Source organism: Alosa alosa, chromosome 16, assembly GCF_017589495.1.
Source record: "Alosa alosa isolate M-15738 ecotype Scorff River chromosome 16, AALO_Geno_1.1, whole genome shotgun sequence".
Taxonomy (NCBI): domain Eukaryota; kingdom Metazoa; phylum Chordata; class Actinopteri; order Clupeiformes; family Clupeidae; genus Alosa; species Alosa alosa.
In genome coordinates, this window is record NC_063204.1 from 19005344 (window position 1) to 19022191 (window position 16848).

At 42.0% G+C, this 16848-nt stretch overlaps 1 protein-coding gene across 4 annotated transcripts in view; it reads right to left on the reverse strand.

The window, feature by feature from the left end:
- Positions 1 to 16848, reverse strand: part of pld1b (phospholipase D1b) — a 39025-nt gene that overhangs the window by 21249 nt on the left and 928 nt on the right. For 3 of the 4 annotated variants that reach the window (XM_048266086.1, XM_048266088.1, XM_048266089.1), the window contains exons 2-8: positions 3382 to 3561; positions 3042 to 3208; positions 1057 to 1199; positions 641 to 752; positions 477 to 542; positions 328 to 386; positions 56 to 148 (exon numbers count right to left, since the gene is read on the reverse strand). In XM_048266086.1, the coding sequence (XP_048122043.1) occupies positions 56 to 148; positions 328 to 386; positions 477 to 542; positions 641 to 752; positions 1057 to 1199; positions 3042 to 3208; positions 3382 to 3529 (788 nt within the window). In that variant the 5' untranslated portion in view covers positions 3530 to 3561. Of the gene's footprint in view, positions 1 to 55; positions 149 to 327; positions 387 to 476; positions 543 to 640; positions 753 to 1056; positions 1200 to 3041; positions 3209 to 3381; positions 3562 to 9798; positions 9947 to 16848 lie in introns of those variants that run through there. The other variant, XM_048266087.1, reaches the window with a different exon arrangement.

Genomic DNA, 16848 nt, shown 5'->3' on the forward strand with positions numbered 1-16848 from the left:
CTGGACTTTAAGTGGCTGTTTCATGATGAAAGAAAAAAAAAACAGCTGTACTGACCGTTTGGACCAGCGGTAGCACATTTTACTGTGGCCACAACAGTTGAGCCCAGGGATCCGGTGACCGCCGGACCGCTTGTAAACAAAGCCCTCCCTGCGAAAACAAGATGGCAGAGGTCAACTGCACGTGGAATATATTTCCCTGTGAATGACGGGGTAGAAATCTTCACTTGTATTATGGGTTATGCATTTCTTCAAAAAGTTGACATAAATAATGAATCACATAGTAATTCTGTAATACACTTGATAGTTATGCATGAAGAGATTTCTTACAAGCCTTTTGCTCCCAAATCATGAATGAAGGACAGCTGGCTCACATCAATGAACTCTGTCTACAAAGTGAAATAAATATAGTCACAGATCAAGATATATCTTGATGACACGCTGATAACTGATTATAAAAACACATTCAAAAATCTTACTGTAGCATGGTAGCTTCTGTACATTGGCATTTTCAGCAGCTTATTCAAGTAATCTTCCAGTTGTTTCTGAAAGAAGACAACAACAAAAAAATCACTCCGTTTATATTTTCTATCTCTTTCTGGATGAATGACATGGGCAAAATCCAATCAGGAGAGAGACTGACCCTTCTACTGGACACCTGCTCCTCCCTGGCCAGGTCCTCCCCACCCCCTCGTGGCAGACTGGGCATCTGACGTGCCAAGTTCCTGTTTATAGTCTGCCGACGTTCTGTGTGACTGAGCAGAGAAGGAAATTACATAAGTCACTAAATGCACTATGCAACAGATAATTAAAACTACTATGTAAGTACAAGAGGTAAAAGATATTTGTCACTAAGGAAGACCTAAAACAGCAAAAAAACGAAAATAGATGTCAGCAACTTTAGTCAGGTTTAATAGATATCCGTTATTAGTGAGTCGAATAAAGATAAAGTTACAGTAAAGAGTTAGGACAGGAAAGACTATAGAGACTAAAAATAGAATGACAGCCACAGTGGAGTCCACCCTTCCACTATTCGTGACAGATGGAGGATCTGGTCACCTGCGAGTGGGCAGTGGGATTCTCAGGAAAGTCTTGTAGGTGCGCAGCTCCCGGTGAAGCTCCATGAAGTGTTTCTCCTTCCTCTTCACAATCCAGGTGAAGTTCCCATGCTTCATCTCAATTTTAAAAACAGCAGGGAGCACCTGAATGTGGCATAAGAATATTATGAGACTTGTGTCTGGAGATAAACACACAGTTCTGCTATTTTAGCTCATAGTATTATTATATAGGTTTAGTCAGATTTTTATTTTTTTTCGCATGTCCAAATTTCCGTCAAGGATTCCCGGGACACTGTAAGACCGGGGTACACTAAACTTGGTGGGCATGTAACCCCACAAGCCCCCCCGCTGGACTGGACCCCCCGAAAGGAGGGTAGGGCAGACACAGTTTTCTGTGAATATCTCGAGAACCGTAGGGTTTAGGAGGACCATTTTTTTTTGTATGTTGATCTCAAAGGGCCATGTCAACCCATTCCATAACCACTCATTTCATGTATAGCGCCACCTAGTTAAACACAAAAAAGTAAAAATGAGGTGTTGTAATTGCAGGTATCTGTGACCTAACATAGTCAAAACTGCACGAAATTGGAAGTGTAGGATCATTATGACACCCTCTGAATGCACGCCAAGTTTCGTGGAATTCGCTCATGGGGGCCACACAATAAATTAATTTATGTTACTATACACCAACTGGCCTGTAGGTGGCCGGAGACAGTTTTCTGTGAATATCTCGAGAACCGTGGGGCCTAGGAGGTCCACCTTTTTTTTTGTATGTTGGTCTTAAGGGGCATGTCAACCTATCCCATTACCACTTATTTCATGTATAGCCACCTAGTTAAAAATTAAAAAAGCAAAACATTAGGTGTTTTCATCACAATATCTCTGGCTGACATGGTCAAAACTGCACCTAAATTGAAAGTGTAGGATCATTATGACACCCTCCGAATGCATGCCAAGTTTCGTGGATTTTCGTTCATGGTGGGCCTTACAATAAAATAATTTAGGTGTACATGTAGTGACCGTACACCAACAAGGATTCCCGGACACTGAAAGACCGGGTACCCTAAACTTGGTGGGCATGTAACCCCACATGGATAGCATGGAACCATCGCTGCTTTGATTTGTAGCCCCCCCCAGCTGGACTGGACTGGACCACCAAAGGAGGGTAGGGCAGACACAGTTTTCTGTGAATATTTTGAGAACCGTGGGCCTAGGATGACCAATTTTTTATGCGATGTTTGCCTCCAGGGGTCATGTAAACCCATTCCATATGCACACATGCGCATAAACAGATACACACACACACATTCACAGTAATCCTACGTATGACACATACTCACACAGTAGACATATATACGCATGCATGCACATGCACACACACAGGCACATAAACAGGCAAACACACAAGCACATGCACATGCACACACACACACACACACACATAAACATAAACATAAACATGTACTACACATGCACACAATTCAAGAATTTCTCAGAATTATGAACAGGCAAGATGGGGGTGGGGTTGTATAAAATGTATATTCCATGTGAAATCTATGAACTAATCATGTTTTGGTACTTGTTGTCTAGCAGATACCAGTGAGAATTGAGTGTGCAGTTAGACAGTTAGAATCATATTTGCCTTTCAGCGTGACTTATTTTTGTGGAAAACATGTGCTGGACTGGGCGGCGGTCATATTTTGTACCGCTCTGCGGTACATCTAGTTGTTATTATTACATGTGGGAACTCAGCTTACTAAGCTTTTCACTGTTAAATTACAATTAAACCACTAAAATAAACCATTAAAATACAATTAAACCACGATGGGCCAGATATGGATTAGGACTGGCTTTAGCCCCAACTCCACTAATTCAAACCACAATACAGCCTAGATCTGAGTCTAACCCCCCCCCCATACACACACAAACACATGGTTCCTGAGAGCTCTTCTGAAGTTGAGCCAAGGGCCACAACTGAACACGGACCTTTGACACGCTCCTCTGGGTGGTGACATTGAAGCGGTCCTGGGCTATCCTGGGGCGCTCCACTTCCAGGATTTTGGCGGAGATGCCGAGGGTCTCGATGTAGACCCGTGTCTCTGGCTCCTTGAAGCCTGTTGTGTTGTAGATGGCGGTGAAGGGGATGCGGAGGTCTGCCAACACAACCACACCACAAAGGGTTAATATATTTACTGGAATTAATCACTCCCATGTTAGACAAACTCATAAACTCATCCTTCTGACAAAGATATCTCTTTAACTTGTCGTTAGTTACAGACTTTTTAGCGCTAACATTGAAATGGTGGCTCTCGTGTTTGTTACTCACCTGGGTTGCCGGCATCAATCCCGTCAAACACCTCGTCCCCCCCATCACCCATGTCCAACTCTCGTGTGTCTAACTTCTCCATGATCTCTGTCATGTCCGAAGCCACTAGATGCAGTGTGCTGGTTGTGGGCTCGTGGTGCCGCAGCATGGCTAATAGTCAGCCTGCTGGCCAGGGCTCTCCTGTACACACAAACACACACACACAAACACATTTAGAGCTTGTGATGTCCGTTGTCTGCAGACAGACAGGGTGTGTTGTAGGGAAGTACAGTGTTGGTAGGGTAAGGTTGAGAGAGTCAAAATGCATTATAGCTGAATCCAGAATAATTCTAATAATGCACTGGCTGGGTTTTCTTCGTAAGTACAGGCTGCTTTGTTTTGGGAACTAGATTAAGTTCATTTCGGCGCATGATTCTGAGTGTGAGTGTATATTCCATAGAAGTCATCACACAGGAATATATGTCCCATGTTCGTGGGTGAGTGTATGTGTATGTGAGTGTTGAGAGAGAAGGAGAGAGAGAGAGAGAGAGAGAGAGAGAGAGAGTGTCTGTTTATCCATCAATGGTTTAGGGGTAAAAGGTAAAAGCGTCAGTCCGCAGCATATCCTACTAAAGAGCCTGAACAGTGAGTAAAACCAGAATTCTCCTCTCTCATCATCCTACAGTATTTCTGCAATCTCAGATGCTATTACACAACCAGACTTAAAAAGCCTAAATGCTGAATGATGACTACGTGCCGCTCAACATCCTGTGGTCCTTAACTTGTACTTAAGATGACCTAAGATGTTTTCAGAGAAACATAACTTGCAACTCTAAACTTGAGGTAAATGGCTGCACTAATGCAACCATAAACAGCTCTGCGTCTGCCATTGATCTACCATCTGCAGTCACCTCCAGCACCAGAATAGGTCTACCCTCACCCATGAGGCGTGCGGGTTATGGCAAGCAGAGGCCTCGGCCACACAGCCAGCCCGCGGTGGGCTTGTTCCGATTATGGCTCTGTAATTGGTAACCTGTGGGGCAGATGAGTGGTTTACTGAGTGAAACAGTGGTCAAAAGCCACACACGCACACTGCTAAATATTTACATATGTGCAGGAAGGGTTTTTAAGATGCACAACAAGTACGTGCGCACACACACGCACACACACACACACACACACACACACAGCCAGATGTAATAAAATCAGATGAATACTACTGGGGTCTAATGAACCATACAGGAATATATGTATATGTATGGCATTGTCATTCACCGCAGAGTCTCAATGCTATCTGACAAGTTCAAAACATCATTGTCTACCTAAAGGCAACTGATGGCATCACATGCTCATATAATAAGAAATTCTTCATCTCACTTCTCCAAAGGCTCATTGTGAAAATAGCATGCCTTTCCGTTGCCTTTAGAAAAGGGAAGCACCAACACAACAATGAGCTGAAAGACTCTGTCCCAAAGGATTTATGTAGCAGGCCCAGGGCTACTCCAAACGGTCTTGGACAAAGAAGCTAACCAGTGAGCACCCTGAGAAAACACATCACGTCTATCCATTCCAACACTGATGCTTCAGAATGTCGTGCACCTCACAGCTCCATACACAGGCCACTGTGATGGTGAATGTGTGCATGGGACTGCATTTTGAGGTGTTGTGGGACATGTCACAGACTCCCACTCAAACTCGACGCCTGTGGTCTAGTCTCCCGTTTCATCGTGGATTTAGAGCTGGCTCGGCTCTCGTCTAGTGTTAGTGGCATTTGTTTCTTTCCAACATATGGGTGTGGGCGTGCATCTCAGCATCATCCTCCAATTTATCACCAAGAAAAACAAAGCAACCAAACAAAATAAAACAAGATAGGTAACAAGACAAACATTTACCGAAGAAGGGAATAGATTACTCCATTACGAGATTACTAACTTGAGCAGCCAGCAGGCATAACCCTGAACCTATTCCATTAGAAATAACACTAAAATATGGTTGTAAATGATCATTTGTGAGGGCAAGGTGAAATACCTGTATTAGATTGGCACATCCAGATCACAGAGTCATCACTATGGTCTGTATATATTTCACAGCTGAGTGGCTGGCTGATTATAAACCTGAATGACCTTGATCTACAGGAAAAACTGCCCTTTGGGGGGGCAACAGGCTACAGCGCCTATACCATGTACGGGACCAAGTGCCCACGGGGACCAAGGTTCGAATCCGACCTGCGATCATTTCCAGATTCCTTCTCTCCCCCAAAAAAAAAACTGCCCTTTGACTCATACATTCACATTTAGTCATTTATTTTAGAGTATACTTTTATCTAAAGTGACTTACTATTAAAATGCTATTATACTAGCCTAAAGCCAAAACCATTATCACGGAGGTAACAATAGCCCACGCCCACAATACTGTAGTTCATCACACTGACCTGTGTGTGGTCATTATTACCTGGAATCAAATCATGACTAAACAAGTAATATGATCACTCTTTGTGCAATCTGAGACAGAGATGAGAGGAGAAAAAAGTATGACAATAAATAGCCATGCTGGTCTCACTTCCCTAGAAGTGCCTCAGACACCCTGAGAATAACACATCCAACCAGACTGCCAGTGGAAAGGAGAAGGACCAGGCCAACACTAAACACTAAATTCAACCTGGAAACCACATAAAGAGCACAAAATTATGGATTTGGGGATTTCAACACAGACTCTTGTGAAATCGGCAACAACACATTCTGAGGTTATGTTGAACAGAGAAGAATTTCAACTGCAAAATGTTCTTTCCAACCAACAGTGTTGAGCAATAAACTAAGGCTGTTAGCTTGATGACAACCCCTGACTCACTAATTCACAACAGCGATGTCTTCAGGTCAACTGGTCCAACCACATTGTCAAGTAACTTTACCCGGCCAACTTGGCCAATGAGATGAGTGCCAGCGAAGTTCATCCAACCATTTCATCTTTAATAACGCATAAATGACAAGGCTGGAAAAAAATCTTAAAAAAAAAAAAAAAAAAAAAAAAAAAAAAACTTTCTACAACATACATATACTTAAACCTAGATATATAAATACTAAGGCTGAGTTTACTGGCAAGGAGATTTTTTACAGAACACCACATGAAGCAAGCTTTGGGTTTCGGCCTGTGTTTGTGTGTGTGTGTCAAAGTGAGTGGGTGTTGGCCCAATAAACCACTAGCAGAGCGGAGCCACTTCAGAGGAAACAGAGCTGCCCCAAGCCCAGGGCCCTGTGGGCAGGGTGAGTCTTGCCAGTACAATGAAGCCATGGCCAATCTCTGATACCACTTTTTTCATTTCCTTCTTTGGGTTTGGGTTAGAGTTGCCTCTAAATTAATACATTTATCAAAGAGGGTAAATCAACATAAATAGACATGGCCTATCATTTGAGGGTGGGTGGGCCAGCTTTATGATGCACAGATAAGGTTTGGTCATCCCTAACTGGAAACCACCATGGGCCTAAGAGATAATTTGCGCTGTGTTGGTGCCTGCCAACTGTTGGCGTGGCATCTTGTTACAAACCTTGGTCTGGAAATGCCATTCACCAAATGCAGAAGGGTCAAGACTAATAAGGTCAGTAATGGGCTACATTGCAATTTGGCTAGTGAATTTGAGGAATGTCAAAGAGTATACAGTACTACTAATTGGCTGTAGCATGATGCCGCTGATGCATTCCTTAATGGGATGACATAAGGCATCAGAAACACCATCAGGCACTTCGCCATCTTTAGCTTATTATAACAAAAGAGGGGGCTAAAAATAAACATTGGTCATGTGCTGCTCTATTTAGATAAAGTCGCATGAAAAAAAGAACAATGTAGTTGTCCTTTTCCCTCCTACAATGATGAAGGTCTCAGCCTGAAGGCCTTCCAAACAAGCTGGCAGAATCAGAGACACTGGATCTGGTATTTACAGCTAGACACATGCTTACTTCACTTTCATAAATCTCTCTCAAAGATGACCGAGGGGTAACAGGCAAGAAAGTCCCGCAGCAATTGACGCAATTTTGTAGAAGCCCAGTGGTTGTCTGAAATGTATTGCTTGCCATAAAGCCCCTTCCTGTATGCATCTGCTCAGCCAAAAAAAAAAACACTCTGTGCTCACGCTCACTTGTGGAGAGAGGCAGATGGCTACTGTTACAAAGCCCCGGTTGATCGCACGGACATTAAAATGACAGATACAAATGCCCCCCGCTTCAGCTTTGCCTGTCCACGTCACAGGGCACATTGGGCAGGTAGCGGCCTTGTGCTCAGTCCAGGAGCGGCCAGCATCCGAACTGCCAGCATCAACAACACATGGTTTTAAGAGTGTAAGCAGAGAGGAAACCAACAATAACCTCATTTTACACACTCACAGAGGAACACATGCACACACACTAGGCAAAATGTCTGAGAATGATCTGTATTTCTATGCAAAAAAAAACATTCTTCTGTACACACAACCAACAGATATGATCCTTTGCTTTCTATCAACAGAGCCTGATAAGGCTGGACACCTGACATTGGGCCCGATAAGACTAGACACAGACGGCAGGCAGGGAGACCGACCTTAGTCAGCTGCAGAGACCCCATGCCTGTTCAGATTATGTGCTTTTGCATGTGTAACCACCCAGCTAGGAATCCATCCTATTTGCTTATCACAAAGTAAACAGCACATAACTTTAGTCTTATACTTCTCATACTACTTACCCCCCCCCACACACACACACACAAATACACACACACACACACACACACACACACACACACACACACACACACACACACACACACACACACACACACACACACACACACACACACACACACACACACACACACACACACACACATCTTCTTTATTTTTATGTGTGCTGTATTTTACTGAGCAAAACGTTCAAATATGGCGATCATCAGGCTTCTGGGATACAGTTTGTCTGAGAGCTTGAGAGTCTGCCATATTTCTCCTCCAGTCCTCCCACCAAACACCTGTGGCATAAACAGAGGCTACGGGATTTGTGGAGCAGAATTGAACCCCCTGAGGTGGGCCTTATCTGGCAGGATTCTTTTATCCGAGCAGGAGGCCATGGAGCTGAGAGAATACAGTATAAGGATTTTCTTCAGGGGCCTAAATGTCTTCACAGGCCTTTGAAGTTCCCTGTGTCCACATCTGAATGCCTAGAAGTGAGCACTGAGCAAAGTAGCCAGCTCTTGAAGGAAACAGGTGGGCAATGAGCCAAGTGTTGCCGTAAGCCCCCTCTTCCTGGTGCCAGGCGCCAACTTAAATCACAAAGCTGAAAGGCACGGTGCCCTGTTCCTCACTTTTCAGCTGCTTTTCTCCACCAACAACCACCACCACCCAGAAACTGAGTCACACCACCCTCACACAGGCGCGGGCACGGCCACCGGTCAGACTGGTATGAGCACCCAAGAGACGGAGATAAAGACAGCAGCGCAGTCACGTTTGGGGCAAGTCAGCCAGCACTACATCTACATTGGTATGTCTGTGTGTGTGTGGGAGGGGGGGTGAGAGAGAGAGAGTGAGAGAGATAAGCATGTGATTTATGTGTGTGGAAACATTGAATGTTTCAGTGTTTGAGGTTTCAAACAAGTGTTAACCATGAGGATAACAAAAAAGAAGAATCGACAAATGTGCTGTATATCCTTCACAAGCAAGTGTTGATAATTGCCCTTTTTAAAAACAAGCTCAACGTGTGGGAGAGCCACTGAGGGCATCCTGCCATCGCGCTGTAGGGGTCCGCCAGAGCAGCTTGGCTGCGGAGGCACTCACAGTAATTGGGCGCAGAGAGGGATAGATGATGCCCACGCTCAATTCTCTCACTAGCTCACCCGCCAGGTGTCTGTGGTGTTGAGTCTGGATCTCATGATGAGCAAACACACACACACACACACACACACACACACAAACACACAGGTAAACTACAAAGAGCACTACAATAAACATTTACATAAGCAGATGCTAAACAGGTCATTTGCAGAACAGCAGGGCCACTGTGTTTCTCATGCGGTTGCCAGGACGGCAGCGGTATTACACGTTTCTACTTCTCAACATGAAACATGCAGCAACTGGACCACAACGACCACAGCTGTAACTGAGCAATAGCCATACACACCCTATCACTCAGAACCCCAGCACTTATGTGTGACCTTCACAGAAAGAGAAATTCACACCCTATTGCATAGCACGGCAAATATCATCCCCTTGTGTGAGAAAACAGCGCTAAACAAACACTTGGCAAACATTTAGAACAGCACTTGCGAGAAAGTGCAGCTCAGAGTATTTTCAGCTACTTTGAATGCTTCCATGAACTCTGCCAGTCCATGTGAAAGAGCATGGCAAAAGCAACACAGAAAGACACAAAGGTGCATGGGGGTGAAATTCCAAAGCACATGTACACAGGAAAGTATGCGTTCACTGACCTGCACCCTGATTGGGCGGGAGGCCCCCATTGTGTCAGCTGTCTCTTGCTCTTCTCTGCTCTTCACAATTGTCAGGAAGTGCTTGCGCACACAGGCACCTCGACAGTGCACCAACACACACACACACACACACACTCGTTCCCCTGAAATGCTCCTCTGCCGGACTAACAGGACTGAATGAATAAGGGAGGAAAGCTCAGCTAAAGTAAAGAGGGAGGGAGGGAGGGAGGCTGAACACAGGGTGAACATAGAGGGGCTAAGAGGAAAGCACAACAGATATTGGGACTATGATGTGTCCATCTCACAGCTAAGCCAATGAGAGCTTAAAAGGTGGGCCAACTGCAGCGCATGCAGTGTGCTTGTTCTCAGTGTTGTGAGTTTTCTTTTTTAGTCCGCTTCCAATGACCACAGGATTAGGAAGTTCAATTTATTCCTGGAGGGGAACGTAGTCTTCTGCTGCTTCAACGTAAACACAATGGTTTTCACCACCAGCAAATCATGTAGTCATTTTAGTCTTCTTCTCTTTTCTGTCAATCACTTGTGGAGGTGCACAGTGCAACACATCCATATGTGTATGAAGTACAAGTACTGCATTACACAATCCTACCACCCACACCCATGTAATCCATTCATTGCCAAGAGAAGCCAGTACTGAAAGGGCTGTTGGGATGGTAAATCCCTAAAGACTAGGAGGTATGGTGAGTTTTGGAGAGGATATTTTGATCATAATACACACCCACACAGAGAAAACATGTTTAAGTAGTCATGTGACATGACACACTGAAGTGAGAGGAATGCCGAAGACTTGACATGCGGTCTTTTAGTCACATCCCCTAGTGGAACCACATGATATATTGCAGTCCGAGCATTTCAAGAATGTGAATTCTGCAACTAACTAAATCCATAGCAAAAGATCAACTAAGGCAAGATGAGAATGACCAGTAACTTTCTTAGACACAGTGATATATTCATTAATTAATCTAAATACACTTGGTTGTTTATACAACATTTTACAAATGGAGGTGGAGCTGGCATCTTTCCCTACTATCAATGACAATAAGGCAGCCTTGTAAGCCTTACCTAGTTTGATTTGCCTTTCTGTCCCTCTCCAACTGAAGCACCCAAGACCAACCATATATTCTGTCTCCTATCTCTCTGCCCAACCCACACCGTCTCTCTCTCTCTATGTCCTCAAGCTGCTGAGAATTGATCCAGCGCGACAGACACGCTCAATACGAATGATTAATAGAGATGGCATCAACTCATTGCCTTGTGTTATATTCAGCTCACTGCTCAACAAATTATTTTCTCTGAGGTCTAACAGCAGTGCACCTTTGATCTAGCACTCTTTTGTATAGCTTAATAATTCTTAGTTACCCCCTGATGATATTTACAACATAGCCTAGCTTTTATAATATAATCAGTGAGATACTCAAACTAGAGGGCAGGATTTACATGTAAAAACACATCTCTGCCCCCTAGTGACATCTATAGATACTGCATTGCAACATCCAATTACTAACACAAAGAATCCCGAGTCTTTACCATATCACCAGGACAGAAAGGAAACATTACAGAATGAATTACCAAAGTTTGATGCACATCAAATTATTCTTATTATGAGCCCATTTTAACTTCACATAAAATATATTTATTTTAAAGTACCAACACCACACACATAATGTACATGTGTTTAGCTAGAAACCTCATCTTCATCAACATTAAATCCCCCCCGCCACCCGATTCTTTCATCACCACCTTGTCTGCACCACACACACACACACACACACATGATATTAAGTGTAGGATATCACATGATACAGACAGTTTCACATAATAACACATTACCACTCCTTAGACCAAACAGCCACTAGGCCATCCTTAAAAATATTTTTTTTGTTTGTTTGAAAAAAAAAAGAATAAAAAATGGGTCGGTAGGTAGGTGAATATTTTTTTTTTTCAAGATTCAAAGTAAAAAAATAAAGTACAATTTTGGTCATGGTGATTACGTAGGGAATAAATTTACACAAATGTGCATATCGTGACGTAACTTTCTTCAACCCGTGCCTTCAGGCGCAACATTGCAAACCTCATTCTGATGCAGGTTATATAGACCAGCCTTTCTCAAACTTCTTTGACCTGAGGCCCGGTCAAATAAGGCTCATCTACATGTACCCAGAAAGAAGGCTACAATAGCTCTTGGCCACGTTATATTAAAATTTGACTATACAATACTCAATGCTATACAGTGTATTATACAGTCTCTGCTCTGTTTCTAAGGAAGTTCCAAAAAACAACGTCGTTCTATTAAGTTTCGTTAAATAAATAAATAGCCTTCAACAGATTGAAGCAGCTTTGATACCAACGTTATCGATTAGTTTCAGTTTCTCTCGCGCAGACGCGCATTGAATGAATGCTCATACCACCACTTAATTGTAGGGCTCCATGTTTAATGACATCGATAGCAGAAACGTTTGTTTTATTTTTTCGTCGATCCGCGGTTTCTTGATCAACTGCGCAGCAAATTATCAGATGAAGCACCGGGCCTAATTTCACTCCACGACTCCGCGGACCAGCAGTCTCCATGTTGCGGACCCATATTTTGAGAAATGCTGAATAGACCACAACCAATTTCAATACTCCGACATGGTCACCGTTAGACTAGGGGAGAAGGGATGACACACAGTTCTTCCAGATTCGTGCCAAGTAAAAGCGTTATCAGTTTGTGTGAATGATATAGGCCATAGTGTGACATGATAAAACCAATGGTTTGACGCTTTTTTTTTTTAAGCCTGTTGCATGTAGGCAATTTATATTCACAATACTTGTACTAAAAGCATTTGTATAACAATCATTACCAAGTTTACAACTGGCAAGTCGGTTAAAAGGGGAAAAAAATAAATATTTGGGTCGGTTCTAAACAGCCACTAAACGAAAATATTTTTTAAGGATGGCCCTAGTTCCTCCTTTGCTAGATTACAGAGATGTCTGAAGTCTACATGGTGCCAGCATTTCAACATGGTGCCTTGTCAAAGTATCAAGCAGTCATAGATTCATGTGCTGCATCTCCACTCATTTTGAAATGATGACACAGTGACTGCAGTGGAATGAATCTGCAAGTGGTGACCACAAAAGCAACACACTAATTGAACCCACACAGCTCAGTGAGAATAAGGGCAGATATGGGGCAGTGGTAGCATGATGGTTAAGGAGCTGGGTTAGCCCGCAACCCAGAATAGTTGTAAGTCCAATTCTCGGCTTCCACCGCTGTGCCCTTGAGCAAGTTGCTCCGGGGAGAGTGGCCCTTGTAATATAATGTATATTATATATAGTTCCTAAGGATAATTTGGTCTGCTAAATGTAAATGTAACAGGAACACTCTCGATCCAGCTGAACCCTTGACAGCTTCACTATGAGGTGAGCTCCAGTTAGCACGCCTTAGGCTGAGGTCCAGAAAATACAACAATGTGCTGATCTCAACCCACCTCACACTTTAATTGGACAGCTGAGTTCTTCAATTACAAAACTCCCGTCTCATGACTTTCGCCAGTTACTACCAGAGACATACACTGTTGCATAAAAACGCAACTGAACATAACACATTTGTATCAGGGTGAAGTATGAAAATAGGCTGATTTTCATCTCCAATGTTCATGTCAAAAATAAGTCTTGGAAAAGGGAAGTCTGAAGAGACTGTCTGATGCTGTTAGAGCAGGAGTGGACAGTAACTAAGTACATTTAAAGTATGATTTTTGAATATCTGTACTTTACTTGAGTATTATTTTTTTGGAAACTTGTGACTTTTACTCCACTACATTTGAAAGACAAATACTGTACTTTTGACTCCACTGCATTTGAAATATGAGCATGAAGTACTTGTTACTTTTAATCACATTTGATTCTTTAAATGCAATAATGCTATAGACCATCTTGAAGTTCGTTTTTTCAATGGTTTAATTTGAACTTGGCTGAATTGGCTGTGGTAATGATGGTGATTAACAGATTATTCATCAGACCATCCTCCTTAAAGCCTGGGAGAACCCAGGCAAACCTGTTAGCAATTGAGATTTGAGAAGTGGTTTGGTGTTAATCAGGCTATCCTCCATGATCATTGTGAAATTGGAATGAAATTAGACATTCACCACATAGTTAAATCTTTAGCCTACATCATTAAACAATAAATAATACTCATAATTGAGTTATCTAGTGAGCATGCATGTGCAATATAGAGGGAGAGCAGCTTCACAGAAGAGAACTTCTGACGGCAAATTTGAGGAAAAGTTGGTAAACCACCCTTCTTACCTAATTTGAGGGTGCTGAATATTTTGTTTACCAAGCTCAATTCTGAGTTCTAAGCCGCATAACCAGCATTTTAACATAAAATAGCAATTATTTTTGCTTATTTTACCCTAAATTGGGTTGATTTCAAAAGTAATCACTAAAACCAAATAAAAGTGTTCTCTAAATACATGTTTGAGCATTAAAGAAGCCATACTATAGTTTAACTTATTTAATGGGAACATGATTACAGTTAACATGTAATAAACTCGGAAATTCTAATCAAAACTCAACCATATTTTTATTGCTAACATAGTGAGTCACTCGTGGTGTTTAATGCATTTCATCACAATAACAAATTGCACAGATAACCTTCAACTTAGAATATATCCTACAGTACATATGCACGTACAGTAGATAGCGGGAATAAGCCTAATGCAGAACTGCATCTACACTGGATTTGGTATGTGTGCTTGCCTCCATACTAGAGCTTGATAATGTGCTCTTCTAATATGCCATTGAGCAGCATCACTTGTTGGTGGTAGAGCCTGCGATCCTCGACATCTAGAAAACAGAGTGACTCTGGCATAGTGTTATCATGATACCAAAATTATGACTTCGATACAATACCTGCCATAAATATCTTGATACTCGATACTAAAACGATATCCAAATCCTAAAATATCTGGAAAAGAAAGGACGCAGGCCTCCTCCGAGTGTATTGAGTGATTTGTGTTGAATTTGGTGCACCTTTGGTCAATTCTGGGTTTTAAACTTCCTACATAATTGTGTGTGATTAAGTCATTTATTGTTTGTTATAGCTCATTTATATTGTGTGATGTTTTGGCAATAAATTACCTTTAAATAGTCAAAGTAGGCTAGATCAAGGTCCGTGTTCAAATTACTGCATGCAAATCACTAAATGATATGCAGAAGAGCCTAATCTTTAGGCCATCTGATGTAGGCTACCCTAGGCCTTCCTGTGTTTATGGAATTTCTTTGACAGTTGCAAAGGGAAAAAAGTGAAGATAGTCTTCTTTGCTCCCAGTGTAATTGAATAAGTACGTTTCAAACCACTGTTTGGGTCTTAATCAGATAGGCCTACACCATTATTACTTTACTTTACATTACATTACATTAGGCTGACGCATTTTTAACCAAAGCGACTAACAACATGGTAACAGTTAAGTTTTAAAGCAATTCTCTCAACAATTTTAGGACAATTGAAAAACGGTAGAGTACAGTAAGAATAAGTGCATCAGTGAGTGCTGTTTTTAAACAGTTGAGTGTCAGTTTAAAACGGGTGATAAGTGCTAGCATCAGCAAGACTTGTTGTAAGTGGTGCTATGAGAGGAGATGTTCTCTAAAGAGCTGGGTCTTCAGGAGTTTTTTGAAAATGGAGAGGGATGATCCTGCCCTTGGATTGGCCTGAGCGTATCTGTTGCAATATCTGTGTGCATTCCTACATTAGGTCTATTTCTTTGATAGTCAACATCATGCTACCACATAACAAATACCAAATAACAATTCAAAAGTTTCTTACAAACCTTCCTGCATACTTCTTAAATGTGCTGCAGTCAGATGGGTGTCCTAAAGACATAACTAGATCTTGAGCATCTATTACCAGTGTTGAATGAGCAGTTTTTGCAGTGATCACTACTGGACATTTCACATTGCTAGACAGCACTTGAGTGAGAATAGACTTATTTCCACTTCACAAATAACCATCGCTATCTGCAATAGCTACAGTACAGGGACATTAATCAGTTCATAGCTGAGGATTTGTCCTAGGTCCACTTCCCTTTCAGCATCATATGCAGTAATGATGCACTGGAGAATGTTTTTTTTTGTTGCACTATAAAGGATATCTTGTCTAAATGTTTTGCAAATAATGCAATCTCCATAGCACTCTTCAGCAACCCTCAAACCGGCACACTCTTCCATTTTTTTGCATGGCTGGAACTTGAATGATAGGAAAGAGCACCAGTGAGATGTTTTAACTAGGCAAGCACAGTCGCCTTTACAGTAAAAGAAAAATACAGTGTAAATCCTCTGTTAAGACTGACAACTGTTCATAATAGTTAGTGACAAAGTACTTTCTACAGAAAAATGAGCAGTCACCTACTATTCGATCAATTTATTATCAAGGAATCTATTTTGCTTCTAAACATCATACTGAATTTTAGCTATTATTTATTATTATTATTTATATTTTAATTTGAGTTTACTTTCATTTGCTACTTGAGGGTATTTGGGTAATTTCTGTCCTGTCCTACAACATATCTGATACATAAAGAATATATTAATGCCTTATTTTTTGCAATTTCTATGATATCTGATGGCAAAACCAAAAAGTATGTGAATTATGCTACTTAGCAAGCTTAAAACTCAAAATTGAGCTTGGTAAACAAAATATTTGAATTCAGCACCCTCAAATTGTGTGAAATAGCCCCTTTACCGACTTCTCCTCAAATTTGCCAACAGGACTTTTTCTGAGCGTTTCTTAGCTATCTGCTCTCCCTCTAATAGTGAGTTTGTGGAAACATGTTTTCATGTGTGCGTTAGTAAGTATATCTTGTGTATATGTAACCCATATGGCACACCCTTTGTCAGTGGAAGGCCATAATCGAGAACTGCATTGTCTTATCCGGTTATCTCAAGAGGCCCAGAACCTGGCTAGGAGTGAGTGGGCAGATAGTCAGGATAGAGAGCCAGAGATTACAGGTCTCCCAATCCAAAAGCTAGCTTCATCCCAGGGCAAAGAGCAGGGCT